Source organism: Phycodurus eques, chromosome 19 (assembly GCF_024500275.1).
Source record: "Phycodurus eques isolate BA_2022a chromosome 19, UOR_Pequ_1.1, whole genome shotgun sequence".
In the NCBI taxonomy this organism is placed as follows: domain Eukaryota; kingdom Metazoa; phylum Chordata; class Actinopteri; order Syngnathiformes; family Syngnathidae; genus Phycodurus; species Phycodurus eques.
The window spans coordinates 17,570,753-17,587,960 of record NC_084543.1 but is presented as its reverse complement, the minus strand read 5'-3'; the positions used below and the strand labels follow the sequence as shown (position 1 = coordinate 17,587,960).

At 45.7% G+C, this 17,208-nt stretch overlaps 2 protein-coding genes across 2 annotated transcripts; one reads left to right on the top strand and one right to left on the bottom strand.

Moving 5' to 3' along the window:
- The first annotated feature begins 1,165 nt into the window (after window positions 1-1,165).
- Window positions 1,166-2,603, top strand: egr2b (early growth response 2b). The gene is made up of 2 exons (XM_061664040.1): window positions 1,166-1,301; window positions 1,507-2,603. The coding sequence occupies exons 1-2, from the start codon at window positions 1,166-1,168 to the stop codon at window positions 2,601-2,603; spliced, it is 1,233 nt and encodes a 410-aa protein (XP_061520024.1).
- A 3,445-nt stretch (window positions 2,604-6,048) lies between these two features.
- adoa (2-aminoethanethiol (cysteamine) dioxygenase a) lies at window positions 6,049-11,995 on the bottom strand. The gene is made up of 2 exons (XM_061706092.1): window positions 11,403-11,995; window positions 6,049-7,916 (listed from the first exon to the last, which is right to left on the bottom strand). The coding sequence occupies exons 1-2, from the start codon at window positions 11,736-11,738 to the stop codon at window positions 7,458-7,460; spliced, it is 795 nt and encodes a 264-aa protein (XP_061562076.1). The 5' UTR covers window positions 11,739-11,995; the 3' UTR covers window positions 6,049-7,457.
- Window positions 11,996-17,208: the final 5,213 nt, after the last annotated feature.

Sequence of the window (17,208 nt, the reverse complement as noted above, 5' to 3'; positions counted from 1 at the left end):
ATGAGGCCACAGGGGGGCTCACTAGGATACAGTGAGCGTTTCATGAAAACCATACACAAATGTCACATATCCCGCCACATTGTTCCAGAATATGAATATCTTTGTAGTGTATGATTAAGAGTTCCAAAAAGAATAATCGAACGTATTCTTTGCGATGAAGAATTAAAAAAAAAAAATATATATATATATATATTAAAAAAATATATAAAAAATGAATGTAATATTTTGACGAGAGTGCAAGTCAGATCACGCGGACCCGAGTTTCCAACCACTGGGTCCTTCTCATCGGATGACTGTTCAAGGTCGCTTTTGTCGCGCGAGCAACACGGCAAACTGTTCACTTTCCGACCGCTTGTCACAAACCGGAATCGAAAATTCGGCCCTTTTATGGGTTGAAGACCTGAGCCGGAAATTCCGTTGGTAGACAGAAGAAAGGCCAATAGTGTGGAAACGATAAATATAAGTAGCGAAATTGATGCTTGGCTTTTATTGACTATTGCTTGCCTGCCTGTGTTCCTTAAAGTATTATTATTATTATTATTATTATTATTATTACTGATGCTTGGCTTTTAGTGACTATTGCTTGCCTGCCTGTGTTCCTTAATATTTTAATGTGTTTTATTTTTTTATATTTTTTATAACTGATGCTTGGCTTTTAGTGACTATTGCTGGCCTGCCTGTGTCCCTTAATTTGTTTCTTTATTTTTCATGTATTTATTTTTTTTATTTATTTTTTATTTTAACTGATGCTTGGCTTTTAGTGACTATTGCTTTTGCCCTGCCTGTGTTCCTTCAATTCTTTATCTATTTATTTATCACTGGGCTCTCCGCAGACGAGCGATTCACTTTTGACTCGTCACGGAACTTCCTCGCCAATCAGCACCCGCGGCTCCACCCCCCTCACCCCGCCCACTCCATATTTGGTCAATGACGTAGCGAGCACATTGAAAAGGGTTCCCTTATGGAGCGGAGAGTGACAGGGCCCGCTGCTCCCGAATCCAAATACGAGTTGAAACTTCGGGCGCAACTCGCGTGTCACAACAATGGCGCTCGCATCTGCTTTCTTCTCGCATCCGCAGTAATTCCAATTGCGACATTACACCGAAGTGTTCGAACGGAGGGGGGTGGGGGGCGGGGGGGATTTTAGTTTTTCTCTCCCGGCAGGATGACGGCTAAAACTCTGGAGAAGGGGCCGATGGCTCTCGGGGGGTTCGAGAACGGGTTCTCCGTGGATGACATCACCGCCGGCTTGCCCAACTCGGAACTGGGATCGCATTACGAGCACATCAGTGCGGCTCCAGGTAAGACACGACCCCCCCCCCCCCCCCCCCAAAAAAAAAAAAGAAAAAAATGATATATTCTTCGATTCTTTTCGAGAAAGGGCCAAATGACGCCAGTTGACCACATTTCTGTGCCAATCAGTGAAAGTCAACGGAAAGTGAGTGCTGATAATGTGTTATTGTTTTTTTTTTGTTTGTTTTGTCTTTGTTTGTTTTGTCCCTTAAGATCCCTTAATGAGCGCAGATATGAGCGCAGAGCGGCGTCGTCCGGACCTCCTCGCGTCATACCCGGGCGGCTTCCCGCAGCCGTGTTCACACCGCAACCAGACCTTCGCCTACATGGGGAAGTTCTCCATCGACTCCCAGTACCCCGCGAACTGGAGCCCCGAAGGACTCATCAACATCGTCTCGGGCATCTTTAACGTCGCCCCGCCGCCGCCCCCTCCTCCTCCTCCATCCGCGTCGTCGTCCTCTTCTCCGGCGTCCTCGGCTTCTCCCGGTCACTTTTCGAGCAGGAATTGGAGTTGCGCCATGACTGCGGCCCATCCCGGCCAAGCGGAGCTCGACCCCCATCCGCTGTACTCCCCCCCGCCGCCGTACTCCTCCTCCGCCTGCGCGGAGCTCTACCAGGACCCGTCCGCGTTTCTGCCCACGTCCACCTGCCACGTCGCCTCCTACCCTGGCCCCAAGCAGCACAGCGCCCAAGACCTCTTCCCGACCGTCCCGGACTACCCCGGCTTCTTGCAGCCGGCTTGCCAGCGAGACGCGCACGTCCCGAGCATCCCGGACCGGAAACCTTTCGGCCCGTGCTCCCTCGATGCGTTCCGCGCGCCGCCACCTTTGACCCCGCTGAATACGATCCGAAATTACACGCTCGGCGGTCCGAGCCACGAGGGCGGAGGCCCGCCTCGGCTGGCCTCGGCGTACGGCCCCCACGACCTCCCTCTGAGGCCCATCCTGCGACCTCGGAAGTACCCCAACAGACCCAGCAAGACGCCCGTCCACGAACGCCCGTACCCGTGCCCGGCGGAGGGCTGCGACCGGCGCTTCTCCCGCTCCGACGAGCTCACCAGACACATCCGCATCCACACCGGACACAAGCCCTTCCAGTGCAGGATCTGCATGCGCAACTTCAGCCGCAGCGACCACCTCACCACGCACATACGCACGCACACGGGCGAGAAGCCGTTCGCCTGCGACTTCTGCGGCCGCAAGTTCGCCAGGAGCGACGAGAGGAAGCGGCATACGAAAATCCACCTGAGGCAAAAGGAGAGAAAGTCCGCCGCGCCCGTCGGCGCGACCGACCGCGTCGCTGGCTCGTAAGCGCAGGAGAAAGAAGAAAGACGAAAGAAAAAAGAAAGAAAGAAAGAAAGAAAGAAAGAGCGGCGCGCGCAGTGGCACTTTGGTCGACCGTGATCCCAAAAACAAACAAACAAACAAACAAACAAACAACAACAAAAAGCCAGTTGTAACACACACACACACACAAAATATATATATATCTAAAAAAAAATAAAAGAGAATAACGTGAGAAATAACTGCAATAACACTTTGGACGGGTTCATTCTAACATCGCCCCCCCCCCCCCCCCCTCTCCCCCGTTCGTGCCTTGACGGATGCTCGGATTCTAACGCAACCTGTTGGGACTTTGGATGTCAACTTGGAAGACATAACGCTCTATTTTTCTACTCGTTAAGTCTCGTCTAAGTGCTCGTTGTACATGTGGTTCGCTTGTATAAACAAAACAAAAACAAAAAAAAAACAATGGAGTGTAAAGAAGACAAAACTTACGTTTGTTGTGGGCTTTATTCAATGGATGCAAATACACTTTTTTATTGCTCATATAACATAATACGAAGGGACACTAAAAACAAAACAAAATGGACTTCATTCGAATATAAACATCAGTTGATGGAAATGTATCGAAATAACGTGATTATTTCCCAGCAAAAGAGGGAGAAAATCACGTGGGGGTTTTTGTTGTTGTTGTTGTTGTTGGTGGTGGTGGTGGTGGTGATGCGTTTATGAACCTCTGAAAGTGCGACGTGCGCCATAATACGTAAAAGGTGTTTGGAACATCCCACGTCGCGCCACCCGCGGCATTTGTGGCTCATCGTCACCCACTCACCGTCGAAAGGTCGCAACTGTGTGACCTTTTTTTTCCTCCCGCGGCCCAAATAGTCAAGCGCGTCCTGCACTTGAACGCGGCGGCGGCTGCAAACTAAATGCGCAAATGAAACCTTTTCTTTCATATCCCGATTTAAAAAAAAATAAAAAAAATAATAATAATAATTTGCATTCGCTACATTGCATACATTCATTCGTTATTATTATTATTATTATTTTTTTTTTTTTGGGGGGGGGGCGGTTTGAAAGCGTTGTTTAGAGGCAAGGTGCTTTTAGAAAATACTTTTTTTGTTTTTAAAGCAAATACCGCGACCCTAGTGAGGATAAGCTGTGCAGAAAATGGATAAATACAGCAAATATAGAATCAAAACAAAAAAAAAAACATGCTAATTGTTCCATTTGGGGATTTTTGTTTTTCCAAGACAACAATTGGTGACTGTAATGATTTTATGATTTTTTTTTTTAAACCTGACCTCTTCTGCATCTTGAGGTCACGTGCTTCTGATTTCCACAATGCCATTATTTTAAAAGGTGGCGTGTCTTCAGTCTGTATGAACTGGTTTCAAATTACACCGATGTAATTGTTGTCTATGATGGATTCACTGTATTTACAAGATTCGGCAGCGGTCAAGGCAGAGGCCTCACCCACCCAAGAATTATCGCTCACGTTGGAGTTTTCTTCTTTCTGTTACAGGGGACTTTATATACACAATAATAATAATGATAATACAAAAAAAAAAAAAAAAAAAAAAAAAAGTTATATTAGTAGTAGTAGTTGTTGTTGTAGCATATACAGTATCGTTATTATATTTAGAATCACAAGTAGAACAATGGCGAAACTAAAATCCTTTTATTTTCGTTACTTTGTCCAATCCCAAGTATTTCAATGATTGCAAAAGGGTAATAAAGGAGGACAAAAAATGAACGCAATCTGAATAATAATTCAAAGAATAATATTCTTAAATGTCAGAAGTTCATATACAGTAAGATTACGACGCCTTTAAACGTCCATCCATTCTCTGTAATTTCGGGAAACCCCCACACGATGATGTCATGTATTTGGAAGCTTCTGAAAGGTTTGTTGGCAACATTGGAGTTAATTAGCGACACGCCTGAACACCCTGTTTCTTTGTGTAACATCGTGGAAATAAAGTCAAAGAAATCAGCCAAGACATTGTGACGCAAATTGCGGGCAAGTCTGGTTCATCCTCGGGTGCAATTTCCAGATGCCTGAAGTTGCCACGTTCATCTGTTCCAACAATTATATCGAAGAATAAATGCTATGGGAATGTGCCAGCCATCATACTTCATAGGAAGGAGACTTGTTCTGTGTCCTGGGGAAGAAAGTGTTTTGGTCCCAAATGTGCGGATCAACCCAAGAACAAAAGCAAAAGTTCCTCGTGGGGGAACGCACGTTGGGTGCAAGCCCGACCACCTCGCGGCCCGGCTCCACAGGGGGGGGGGGGGGGGGGGGGGGGGCCGGTGACCCGCGTCCGGGCTAGGGAAAACCGAATTCAATAGTTTTTGTCTTCATACGGTTTCTTTTGAGCCGTGCTTTGTCTGGACCCTCACCTAGAACCTGTTTGCCATGGGTGACCCTGCCAGCGGCATCAAGCCCCGGACAACTTAGCTCCTCGGATCATTGGGACACACAAACCCCTCCAACCACGGTAAGGTGACGGCTCCAGGAGGGGACATCCCCATGTTCATTGATTCTGGTTATGAAAACTATGTACTGAAGCATTTGAGTCCATCAAATAGTATTTAGATCACTTTTAGGGAGTGTTTCAGTGTACATAAGAATATCTCGGTGACGTTTACTGAATATTTAGGATTTAGGCAGGTTCAACAGTTCTTACAGTATGTGTTTAGGTTTTGGTGGGTTTCGGAGGATTTTCAGCTTTCATCCTGGACTCCAGGTTTCGGGAATGCCTGCACGGGCAGTGTTTCATTCAAAACATACAGTATAACAAAACGAGGCAAGAATGTTGATCAGGTTTGAAAAATGCGAGGTCCATAAATGCCTCAATACCTCATTGTGCTCAAAACAACAAAGACAGTCGGTATGCTTTCACGGAGGACTAAGGAAATCACTCAGAAAGCATTCACATTCTTAAAGGTGGAAAAAGGATTTTGCCGTTTTAAAATATTTGAAAAGCGGTTAAAAACAAAAATACAAAAAAAAAAAAAAAAAAAACCCCAAAACTTTTCAACTTTTCTATTTTGTGTGCAATAGCTAGCAAGAGTGACATTTGACTCAATTGTTTTGTGTTCAGTGTTGACATTGGACATTCAATTATCTGGCTACTTAACAATTTGCTTTGACGTAATTGTGTTTTACCTCAACCAGAGTGTGACAGTTTTATTCGTTCGTTCTTTGGCCATTATGGAGCGGAGCTGTTGAATGAAGGAGGATGGCCATATGCTCGAAAATGAGTTATTTGAATTTAAACAAAAATGTTTGAATTGAAAGCGAAAAATTAATGAGCAGAAAAGAGGTAAACAAAACAAAACAAAACAATAATAAGAAAAGATGAAACCACGAGAAAGAAGAAGTCGAATATAAGAGAAAGCAAAAAAAAAATACAAAGACAACAATAGCGCTTAATAAGCCCTTTTGTCATATTCGGAGACTGGCTGTTCTTGACCAATAGCAGAGAGGCAGTCGGGATTGGTTTCATGTGGAAGCTTACATATGGGAATCCAGAATTTGGCGCTACGCCCCTGCAAACCGCACATTGATTCACAGCGATAAGGATGCAGGTTCAAAATCTCTTGGCATTTACATGGGTCCATTTTGAAATTAAAAAAAATACATGTTAAAGAAACCGTCTTGTTTTGGCCACTCATTGCGAGATTGAAAACTCCATTATTATTATTATTATTATTTTTTTTTTTTGAATGACCGCCAAACAGTTTCCATCCTGAAAACTGAGACCGTGCGTTAAACCCATAAATCCATCACACCCGAAGCATCAATGATACAACACTGTTATTGGTTACGTGCCACTCAAGATAAATAGGTTGATGACAATTCTCTGGCAAAGTGCATTTTGACTGTACTTAACAGTAACACGTTCGTCCCATAACTCAAATTCCCAACTACACTACTGTCTCAAATGTACATTAAGTAGAAAAATACACTTGGGATAAGCGCAAGCAGTTAGCAGTCATTTATTTTCCTTTGCATGTTCTCCCCTGCGCTAGCCGACAGAATCCCTGCTGGCTTTCGTATGCATCAATAGTCATTGGAAATGACAATTGTTTGACTAGAGTCTCTGAATTTGATTCGTTTCCCACATACATTGCATCAACAGTAAACGGAGTCGTTGACCAACTGGCACAGTGGAGTATAACGTAGGTATAAGCAAAGGTGCAACATTCGTAATTTTTGAAACATTTTCAAGTGAGAAGCTATGTTGGACGCCAGTGAAGAAAATGGTTCATTTTCACCAATAATGTCTGCACTTAAAGCCAATTCAGGTGCTGTGGTATGACCTTCGATGGCAGTTGCCCCTCAGCATTCACAAGATCTTCATTCATTCGCTCATCTTCCGTTCCGCCTCACCCCGCGAGGGTCGCGGCGCGCGCTCGCAGCCCATCCCAGCAACCTCCGGGCGAGAGGCGGGGTACACCCTGAGCTGGTCGCCAGCCGATCGCAGGGCACATAGAAACAAACAACCATTCGCTCGCAAGATACTTCAGAGAAATTTTCGAGATCCAGATTACGTTCATACATGAACAAGGCAACATTGTCCAAAGCAGAAACCCCATATTTACAATCAAAAGCACTTTTACAATCAGTTGCTGTGCTTCAGGAAGTCCTGTAGAATTTTGGCTGTGAGGAGGTGGTTCCTAACCACAGTTCAATTATTTTTTGGGAGGGGGGGGGGGGGGGGGTTTATAGCTTTGAGCAAAGCACTCCAGGTAATAACGACCCTTATGTTTGTCCTCCATGTTGATAGAAGCAGAAATAGGATTTAGAAATGTGGATGTGTTGATATCACAGGACATGTTCTAGCACTGCTACACTTCCACTTGTGAGAGGTTTCACACAGAAACTACGGGACCTGGGTAAGGCTCTCCTCCACACCAGAAGTCCTCTGGCTGAGGGATTTCTAAAAGCCACATTTCCTTCTCTTTCCCCTTCTCTTCTTCCTGCAGCTCCTGGTTACCCATCACAGCTAAACCCGGGTCTTCCACGGTTTTCAGAACTTTGTAATAGTGACAGTCCCGCCCATCATCCGGATCGTACGGCGGTGCCAGGATATCCAGGAAAGCAGCAGGTCCGTCGACGGCGTCGATCTGGTGGAGATTATCCCGTAGAGGTGTAAGGAGGCACGGTCCACTGTTCTCCGAGTACTCGGCCACTGAGCGGAGCAAGGAACGTCGCACAGAAGCGTTTTGGAACGGAGCCACAGGGGTTTCAAACCGAGGGGGGGCGGCACTGACTGTCTGGCCACTTTCGATCTTGTCGAAGCAACTGACGCTCACCTTGCCATAGAGGACCTAAACAAAGAGAAAATAATGACTTTGAAACATCCATTCAACCGTTTTTTTTTGGACTGCCAATAAATACAGATACAGTGATCCCCGTTTATTGAGGAAGTAATGTTCCAGACTCTGCTTTGTGCGAGTCCACAAACTATGATCCCCGCACCCTAATACATTTCCAAACACTTAAAAAACATCTTCCAAGACCCGATCACAAAGCACGCTTTTTTTTTTTTTTAGTCTTGTCATGGCGCGCTCCGTGGAGAATCTTGTTTGCGATGTCTTCCCGAAAACAACTTTTGCTCCCGTTTTTCCTGCTGCTATTCCGTGTATCGAGAGTTTGTTGCTTGCACTCAAAGATAACTTAACACAGAAGTGCTTTTGGACATCTGAAAAGACTCCACTAACGCCAGCGTGCTAAAACGGCAAGCCCAATGTGGCCGAAGTAGCCGCCGGCGGGCTTACGTGCTAATGGCGTGCCCGAGGTGTACAAAAACTCACTCTTTGGTAGCGCTGCCACGAACGATTATGTCGATAGTCGACTAGTCGCCAAATTATTTTTGCGATTAGTCGACTAATCGGATATGTAAATTGCAGCTAATCGCACCGGCAAGTAGCTGCTCTTACACAACCATCACTAGCTTCCAGCTGGAAGTGTTTAAGGTATGTGCAAAAAATAAGGAATTCACTGATTTTGATGGAAACCAAGTCCACTAACAACACGCCGGACTCAGACCTACTGAGTCTATCGCGGAGACTGCCCAGCGATATATATACTCCGAAGAAGTATATATACAAATACAAAACAAAGCTATAACAGTACAATTTGGAAAGATCTTTGTCCATTTGGATTCTTTTGTTACTTTGTGACATTTAAAATGTCAGAAAATGAATAAAACCAATCTTTTTCACCCCGATTTTCGATCACGTGAACGGATCGGGACATTCCGACTCATTAGCTGTAACGAGAGTACGTAATTTAAACACAAAATGTATGCCACTGTCGTGCATTATATTACTGTGAGAAAATGTGAAATTTCATTACAGTTGCTTTTGGAAATTTTCATGACGACGAAAAAAATACCTGCGGAACGAAAACCGGAACCGCTTATCCTTAACTCGGGTGGCGGACGTGCTGGAGCCTATCCCAGGCTGACTATGGGCCAGAGGCGAGGCACACCCTGAACTGGTCGCCAGCCAATCGCACGGCACATATAAACAAACAACTGTTCACACTCACATTCACACCTACGGGCAATTTTGAGTCCTCAATGAACCTAGCAGGCATGTTTTTGGGATGCGGGAGGAGAGCGGAGTACCCGGAGAAAACCCACGCAGGCTTGGGGAGAACATGCCAACTCCACACAGGTGAGGCAGGATTGCTCTTTCGGATTTGATGGTCTTCGGAACTGCGAGGCAGATGTGCTAAACAGTCGTCCAACGTCCCGCCTGCTATTATTTGACTTTTTCTGTCTCTCACACTTCAGACTGATTTGCACGATGAAAGCACACATGCATGGATGGGGATCTTCTCTTCGTGACCTGTGCTTGCGGTCCCGGCGTCTGCAGGGACGGGACTTTCTTCACTCCTTCCTTCGGGCAGGCCTCCCGACGTGAATTGGTGGCGGATTCGCCCATGTTCCGCGGGTGCTGGGGTAGTGCCAGTCGGCGTGCACCCTGTCGCTCCCTGGGCCTGCTTCCTCCTATTCTCTCTGGTCCTTGCGTCCAGCTGCTGTCACCTCCTCCTCTTCTCATGGGGATGCGGGGGGGGGGGGTCCCCTGCGGACCATGGGGCCTGCTGTGGGGTTTTGTCTCTGCCTGGTCTGGGGGCGGCTCCACTTCCCGCACTCGAGGGCGGGTAGCAGGTGTTGGCTGGAATGGGCGGAATTCCTGGGGTCGGTACTGCGGATGCTGGGTGTGGCGGTCCCCTCTCCCCGTGGTTGTCCCGCCGGATGGGCCCGACCTGCAGGAGCCGTGCCTCTTAAGCACTCACACCATTCACTGTAAATATATTTCACTCGTCACATCCGGGCACACACACACACACAAACTCGGGGTATCTTGGGGGGCTGATGAGTGGTTGGGAGAGCGAGGGTGTCAGTACGTCACTGCTGTTTCCCGGTCTAGACGCCACTGCCGGCCCCCCAGGCGGATGGTTTTCGGGGCGCCCCGTTGGGGCCGGTGCACCACCCCGGGTCTCTCGGTGTGGGAGGTGTCCCGGCAGGTGTCTCGGGTGGGCTCCTGGGCCCGACCCCGCCTCTCGATTGGATGGGGCGGGGTGCTCAGTCCCCACGGTGCAGGCACAGCAATTACAGGACACTTCTGACGGTTATTGTGCAAGCGAAATGGTGTCAAATGCCCGCTGGGACTTATTTGCTGGGTGTGGGGCCATTCTCTCATTGCGACAAATAACATAACTATGCGAAGTTCTTGGGTGTCCCCTGACTTACACTCTGGTCTGATAGATGTTTATAATTTACATAACAACTCCCACCACACTTTAGTTGTACAGCCGGGTCCGCAACCTCTGTTCTCCATGCTTCCCCTCCTGTCCTGTCCAATCCCGTCCTGTGGCACGACTGCCCCCATACAACACTCGATTCCTATGTGCCATTGTACGAGCTATCTAATGATTTGCGTTCCTCATCGAGCTATCTAATGATTTGCGTTCCTCATCTTGTTTGCAGCTCGTGTCTTGTCTTTTGTTGTCTTCTTTTCCTACACTATTTATTTACCTTCTTCAGTCGCTCTGCTTTTTGTTCTTTCTGTCACTTCCCCTTTAAAAACGTAATTCTCAATAAACATCCATCACAATACAAAGAAACCACCGTGGCGGCTTAGAAAGTCCACTGTGACACAGTAAAACTGTTCCGGCATAAAAAGGATGCAGAGCCTCCTTTCCTTTTACAATTTTACTTACATTCGAATAAGAGCCACAAAAGCTCAGATTCTTTTTTTTTTTTTTTTTTTTTTTTTTTTCCCCCCCATATCACTTCCTCCTTCTATAGCCGAACGCTCGTGATTGGTTCTCTCTGGCCATGTGCCATTTTGCTTTCGTCTCAAACATATTTTTTTCCACGTATGAACTTGTGGCGACCTGTTGGTGCAATCGATTAGCTTGTCTGACGTTTTGAAAAACAGCAGCCTCATCGTTACACTTTTGAACACAATTTAATGTTCGCGATTTTGGACGTTTTTTTTCCTCCGGGTTAACATTGATATTTGACAGCTATAGTTGGCAATGGTGAAGGAACATTCCACTTATTTGGCTTGTCAAAAGCGAGACCGTCGGAATTGTGCACGTTTGTCATTAGGTCAACATGGTAGCATGACTTCCACGTGCAACAAATACGTTATAATGGATTTACATATCAAGCCATTTATATTCGGTGTTAAGAACAAATATGTGGTTATAGTGCCACTATTATGTTGTTGGTATAGCAGTCATGACCACAAAAGCCTCCAAAACATACGAAAGTTCCACACAGAAGCGTTGAATACCTTCAGCATCCCGTTCATGCCCGGATGGTCGTGGAGAGGTATGGAGGCTCCGCTTGTGAGCAGGAATATCCCCATGCTGAACACCTCTGTCTCACATATGTGCATGTAAGTGACCGGGGGGGGGTCAGGCTCCGCTGGACCGGAGGTCGCTTTGTTTTTCCGGGGAGCCATCTTGAGATCCGGAGCCCGAAGCGCGGTCACTAAGGAGATGAGTTTGGCCTGTTTTTCGGCAAAGACTTTATTATCTCCGTTGGACGAACATTTTAAACCTTTATAGGTCATAAAAGCTTGCTTGGCTATTTTCCGGATAAGAGGGTTTTTGTTGTTTCGCGACATTCTCGTCGAGGGAGAAAGCCCCAAAAAAACTAACGGTAAAGTGTGCACCTTTTTCCGTCGCAAATGAAACCGTCGAAATGGCTCACAAACTACCGAATGTCAAGAAATGTTATCCAGAGTATGTTGGTCCACGTTATCGAAATATAAACTATCAGAGCCTGGGTGAAAAATGTGGCTTTTGTGGTGGTAATGCCCAATTTCATCGCCAACTAATATCCTTCCTTGGGTCATTTTCCAAAGTGCTATTGCTCGCTCGGTAGCCCGCTCTCACTGAGACTGCGCACCAAATGCAAAGCATCATGGGAACATGAGTTTCGATCCAACTATTAGCTTCGCTTGATCGGGCCCAAGTATTCAATAGCATTGGAACAGTTTGCTTTTTTTATCCTACAAGAAAATACGCGTCTGGCATTTCACCCAAACGATCGGAATGTACGTCGCTTAAACGGGGGGAAAAGGCTTATGATATAACCAATGGGACTACATTTCCCACAACCGAGCAGGGCGTCTGATTGTGGAAAAGAGGAAGGCCAGATAGGCCATTGAACTCATGTCTTCCGCCCAAAGGTGCACTAAGTGAAATAAAGTTATTTTAAAAACTCATGTCTTCTGAGGTTCGTACATTTCCGGTCTCCTGGCGACCTTCACTTGAAAGGAAAGAGAGGACAGTTAATAGTTTCAGAATTTTGGCTTTTTAATTAAAAAAAGACATTTTTATTTTTTAAATTAATTTCTAATTAAAAAAAGAAAAAAAAAAATTTTTGTTCTGAGAACAGTTCCCTGACGGCATAGGACCTGAGAAAAGGTGACGTTTTAGTGCATGATTGTATTACGTGCAAATATAATATAATACATATATAATATGAATATAGTGTAATATAATATAATATATTGACTGGGCGGCAAGGTGGGTGACTGGTAAGCACATCTGCCTCACAGTTCTGAGGACCCGGGTTCCAATCCGGCCTCGCCTGCGTGGCTTTTCTCCGGGTACTCCGGTTTCCTCCCACAACCCAAAAACATGCGTGGCAGGTTGACTGATGACTCTAAATTGCCCGTAGGTGAGAATGTGAGTGCGAATGGTTGTTTGTTTACGTGTGCCATTCCATTGATTGGCTGGCGACCAGTTCAGGGTGGACCCCGCCTCCCGACCAACGTCAACTGTCCAGATGATGTACCGACTGTAAGGTAGTGATAGGGGAGAGTGTGGCTAGACAGTATAGGATGGTGGTGGGGAGGAAGTTTAGGAAGACAAGACAAAGGCAGAACCGAGAACCATATGGTGGAAGCTGAGAAAGGAAGAGTGTTGTGCAGCTTTTCGGGAAGAGGTCAATTGACAGAGAATACTTTTGAGACATAAAGACATTGAGAAAAAAACAGTCACTTTGCCTTGAGGATGTTGATGGAAAAGTACAGAGAAGGTCAGAAGGAGCTACATTGTGTCTTTGTAGATCTAGAGAAAGCCTATGACAGAGTACCCAGAGAGGAACTGTGGCGCTGCATGCGGAAGTCTGGAGTGGCAGTGAAGTATGTTCGAATAATACAGGGCAGCAGAACAGTGGTGAGGTGTGCAATAGTTGTGACAGACAAATTTAAGGTGGAGGTGGGACTGCATCAGGGATCGGCACTGAGCCCCTTCCTGTTTGCAGTGGTGATGGATAGGCTGACAGATGAGGTTAGACTGGAATCCCCGTGGACCGTGATGTTTGCAGATGACATTGTGATCTGCAGTGAAAGCAGGGAGCAGGTGGAGGAACAGTTAGAAAGATGGAGGCATGCACTGGAAAGCAGAGGAATGAAGATTAGCCGAAGTAAAACAGAATATATGTGCACGAATGAGATGGGTGGTGGGGGAAGAGTGAGGCTCCAGGGAGAAGAGATAGCGAGGGTGGAGGACTTGAAATACTTGGGGTCAACCGTCCAGAGCAATGGTGAGTGTGGTCAGGGAGTGAAGAAACGGGTCCGAGCGGGTTGGAACGGGTGGAGGAAGGTGTCAGGTGTGTTATGTGACAGAAGAGTCTCGTCGAGGATGAAGGGCAAAGTTTATAAAACAGTGGTGAGGACAGCCGTGATGCACGGATTGGAGACAGTGGCACTGAAGAGACAACAGGAAGCACAGCTGGAGGTGGCGGAAATGAAGATGTTGAGGTTCAAAATTAGAAATGAGCTCATCAGAGGGACGTTAGATGTTTTGGAGACAAAGTTAGAGAGAGCAGACTTCCATGGTTTGGACAGGTCCAGAGGAGAAATAGTGAGTACATTGGTAGAAGGATGATGAGGATGGAGCTGCCAGGCAAGAGAGCGAGAGGAAGACCAACGAGAAGGTCGATGGATGTCGTGAGGGGAGACGTGAGGGCAGTTGGTGTTTGAGAGGAGGATGCAGGAGATGGGCTTACGTGGAGAAGGATGGCGCGCTGTGGCGACCCCAAATGGGACAAGCCGATAGGAAAAGGAGAGTTTAATTTGACACATCATTCAAATGTCCCTTTTAAAAGAGTGATTTCTCTAAGATGACGTACCGTGAATTTATTTCCTGGTCTCTCAAAACAAGCCCCATATTTCTTAAATCTATTCAATAAATATTCTCATAATTATTGAACCAAGTGTCTTCACATTTGACAAGACCACACATGATCATGACGAGCCTCCACCAGGCTGTGCTTGCAACATTTTACAAATGCAATCACACAGGAATAATGAATGCTAACAAAAAAAATACGTACAACTCTATTCGTGTTCATTTCGGCAAATCATTTGAACAATAATGGTTTTGTTAAGTCTCGTCGCTATGATCCAATAAATCAGTTGCGTTCTTCTGCTTTCAAATGTACTGATGTTGGTCTCCTAGTACAATTTTATTCGTTTTTTTAAAAGCCATTTTGAACTCCGTATTTTGATGTAAACTCGCAGGCTGATGTGAACACTTGCAGCTCGATGATTGTGGCAATAACTCTGCTCGATACTTTGACACCCAAGGGTTCCAGCGGTCTGGACCGGTCGCTTGAGCATACATGTCATTTTTTCTGAACTCCAGCTCTGTTGGCGACCATCGGATATCAAAGAAAGGTTTGGGAACTGGCTAATAACGGAAATTGCCATGATTGAAAGCGAGCAATTGTTCTCTGTCGTAGCGAGGAAGTTACTTCTGATAACAAGGTCCAATGTTCAGATAGGGAGACAGCCATGAGTCGCAATTTGTTTGTGTTGTGTTCAGTCATCGGGCGCATCGAGACAAATGAGCAATTCCACTCAGATTCAAAACCATGGACATCTTCGGTCAGGGGTGTCAAAACTCATTTTCATTGTGGGCTACATCCGAGTTTTGCTTGCAGTCGGAGGGCAACACATACATACATACGTCATTAAATGCCCCCTGCATTTCATTCATATCAACTTTGACCAACAAATTAATAGATCATTTGAACAGTAAAGGGAAATAGTGATAAGCAGGTATTTCGGCAGTCGCACTTGGTACAGTACAAACGCTGCGAAAGGAGTCAAATGAGTACAGACAAAATTTGGGTTAAAAATATAACCTTTAAGTTCTTTTATGACAGTTCATGTTTAAAGCTGAGGGGCATCGGTGATGCGAAAAAGACAGGAAAAGTTGTCGGAATGCTCAAAAACACCCGTTTGGAACATTCCACAACTGAACAGGTTAATTGGAATCGTGTGATTGTCACGATTGGGTCAAAAAGGGGCGGCACCGAAAGGCTCAGCTGTTCACAAGTCGGGACGGGGCGAGGTTCACCGCTTTGTGAAAAAACTGCATGAGCAAATGGTCCAACAGTGTAAGAACGTTTCTCAACTAAGCGGCAAGGCGGAAAACCAACATGGGATGCCTGTGAAACTTCGATCCCTCAGGTCATACTGCATTACAAAACAGCAGCTCTGGAATCCTTCCGAAAACCACTGTCAATGAACACAGTTCTCCGCTACGTCTACAAATGCAAGTTAAAACTCTTACCAAGCGAAAGCCGTTTATAAACAACACCCAGAAACGCCGGCGACTTCTCGGTGCCCGAGCTCATCTGAGATGGACTGACACAAAGTGGAAATGTGTGCTGTGGTCTGAGGAGTCCACATTTCCAATTGTTTTGGGGAATCGTGGATGCCGTGTTGGCCCAAAGAGGAAAAGGGCAATCCGGATTGTTTTTAGCGCAAGTCTGGTCTACATGTGCTCCCTCTTGGCAGCGTCATCACGAGACAGAGTTAGCTTCCACAGTGATGCTGACAACACACGGCTGTACATCTCTTGTCTCCTGATGACACCAGTCCCAATGGATGGTCTTTTTAATTGTATTTTATACATCAATACCTGGATGGGAAAGAACTTTCTCAAGCTTAACCAGGACAAAACTGAAGTTTTAGTCATTGGTCCTGAGGCCCGGAAAGAGAAAATGTTTGCCTAAGTACGAACATTATCCTTGAATCCCTCACCACAAGTGAAAAATCTCGAGTCCGCTCTCACTTTTATCCTGCACGTTAAAAATATAACGAAAATTGTTTTCTTTTTCGCTTGGAGAATACAGCCAGAGTCCGCCCCTGTCTCTCTCGGGCCAATACCGAGACGCTAATGCATGCTTTTATCACTAATCAGATCAATTATTGTAATGCCCTGCTTTCTGGTCTTCCCAAAAAGAGCATTTCGTGTTTACAATTATTACAGAATTCTGTGGCAAGTGGATGACGAAGACGGAGAGCGGGAACATTAAAAACCCCGCATTGGCTCTCTGTGCGATTCAGGATCGATTTTAAGGTTGTTTTATTGGTGTTTATTAATGTCTTAATGTTCTCGGACCTTCTTAACTCTCAGAACTCCTCCTCTCAGAAAGAACCCTTGTGAGTACTGACATCCTCCGACGCTGACCTTTTAACCATTCCAAAGGTCAGGACATGCACTCACGACAAGGCATCGTTTCAGTTTTACAGCCCCCGTTTGTGGAACAGACTGCCGGAGTACCTCAGGGCTGCAGAGAATGTACTTTTTTTTTGAGAACAGGCTCAAGACCTCCCTTTTTAATTTATCTTTTCACACAATATTTATTGTTTTGATTCATCTTTTAGCTTTTAGTTTTACTTTCTGCTTTTATATTCTTAGGTGTGTTATTCATGCATTGTTTATTTCGGCTTTTATATATTTTTTCTGTTATTTCTGTTTTGTTCCATTTTTGATATTTCTTGGTCTCGGGTTAGGGTTGACGTCACATGTACTTATGTCCCATCTCCACATTCAGAGCCAAGACAAGAGCAATCTGTTCTATGCTGATCTTGACACGGCGCAGCAAGTAAAGCAAACAATCGTGATTCACGCCATTTGCTGCTGTTTATTGCTATTATCCTTATTCATTGTTCCATAAAAAAAAAATGGAGGTTTTGTTACTATCTTAGTGATGTTTTTGGTGGGAAACAAGGAAGAAATGACCATAGACAGGTGTTAACGTTAACACCGGATTTCAGCTGTGGCTAG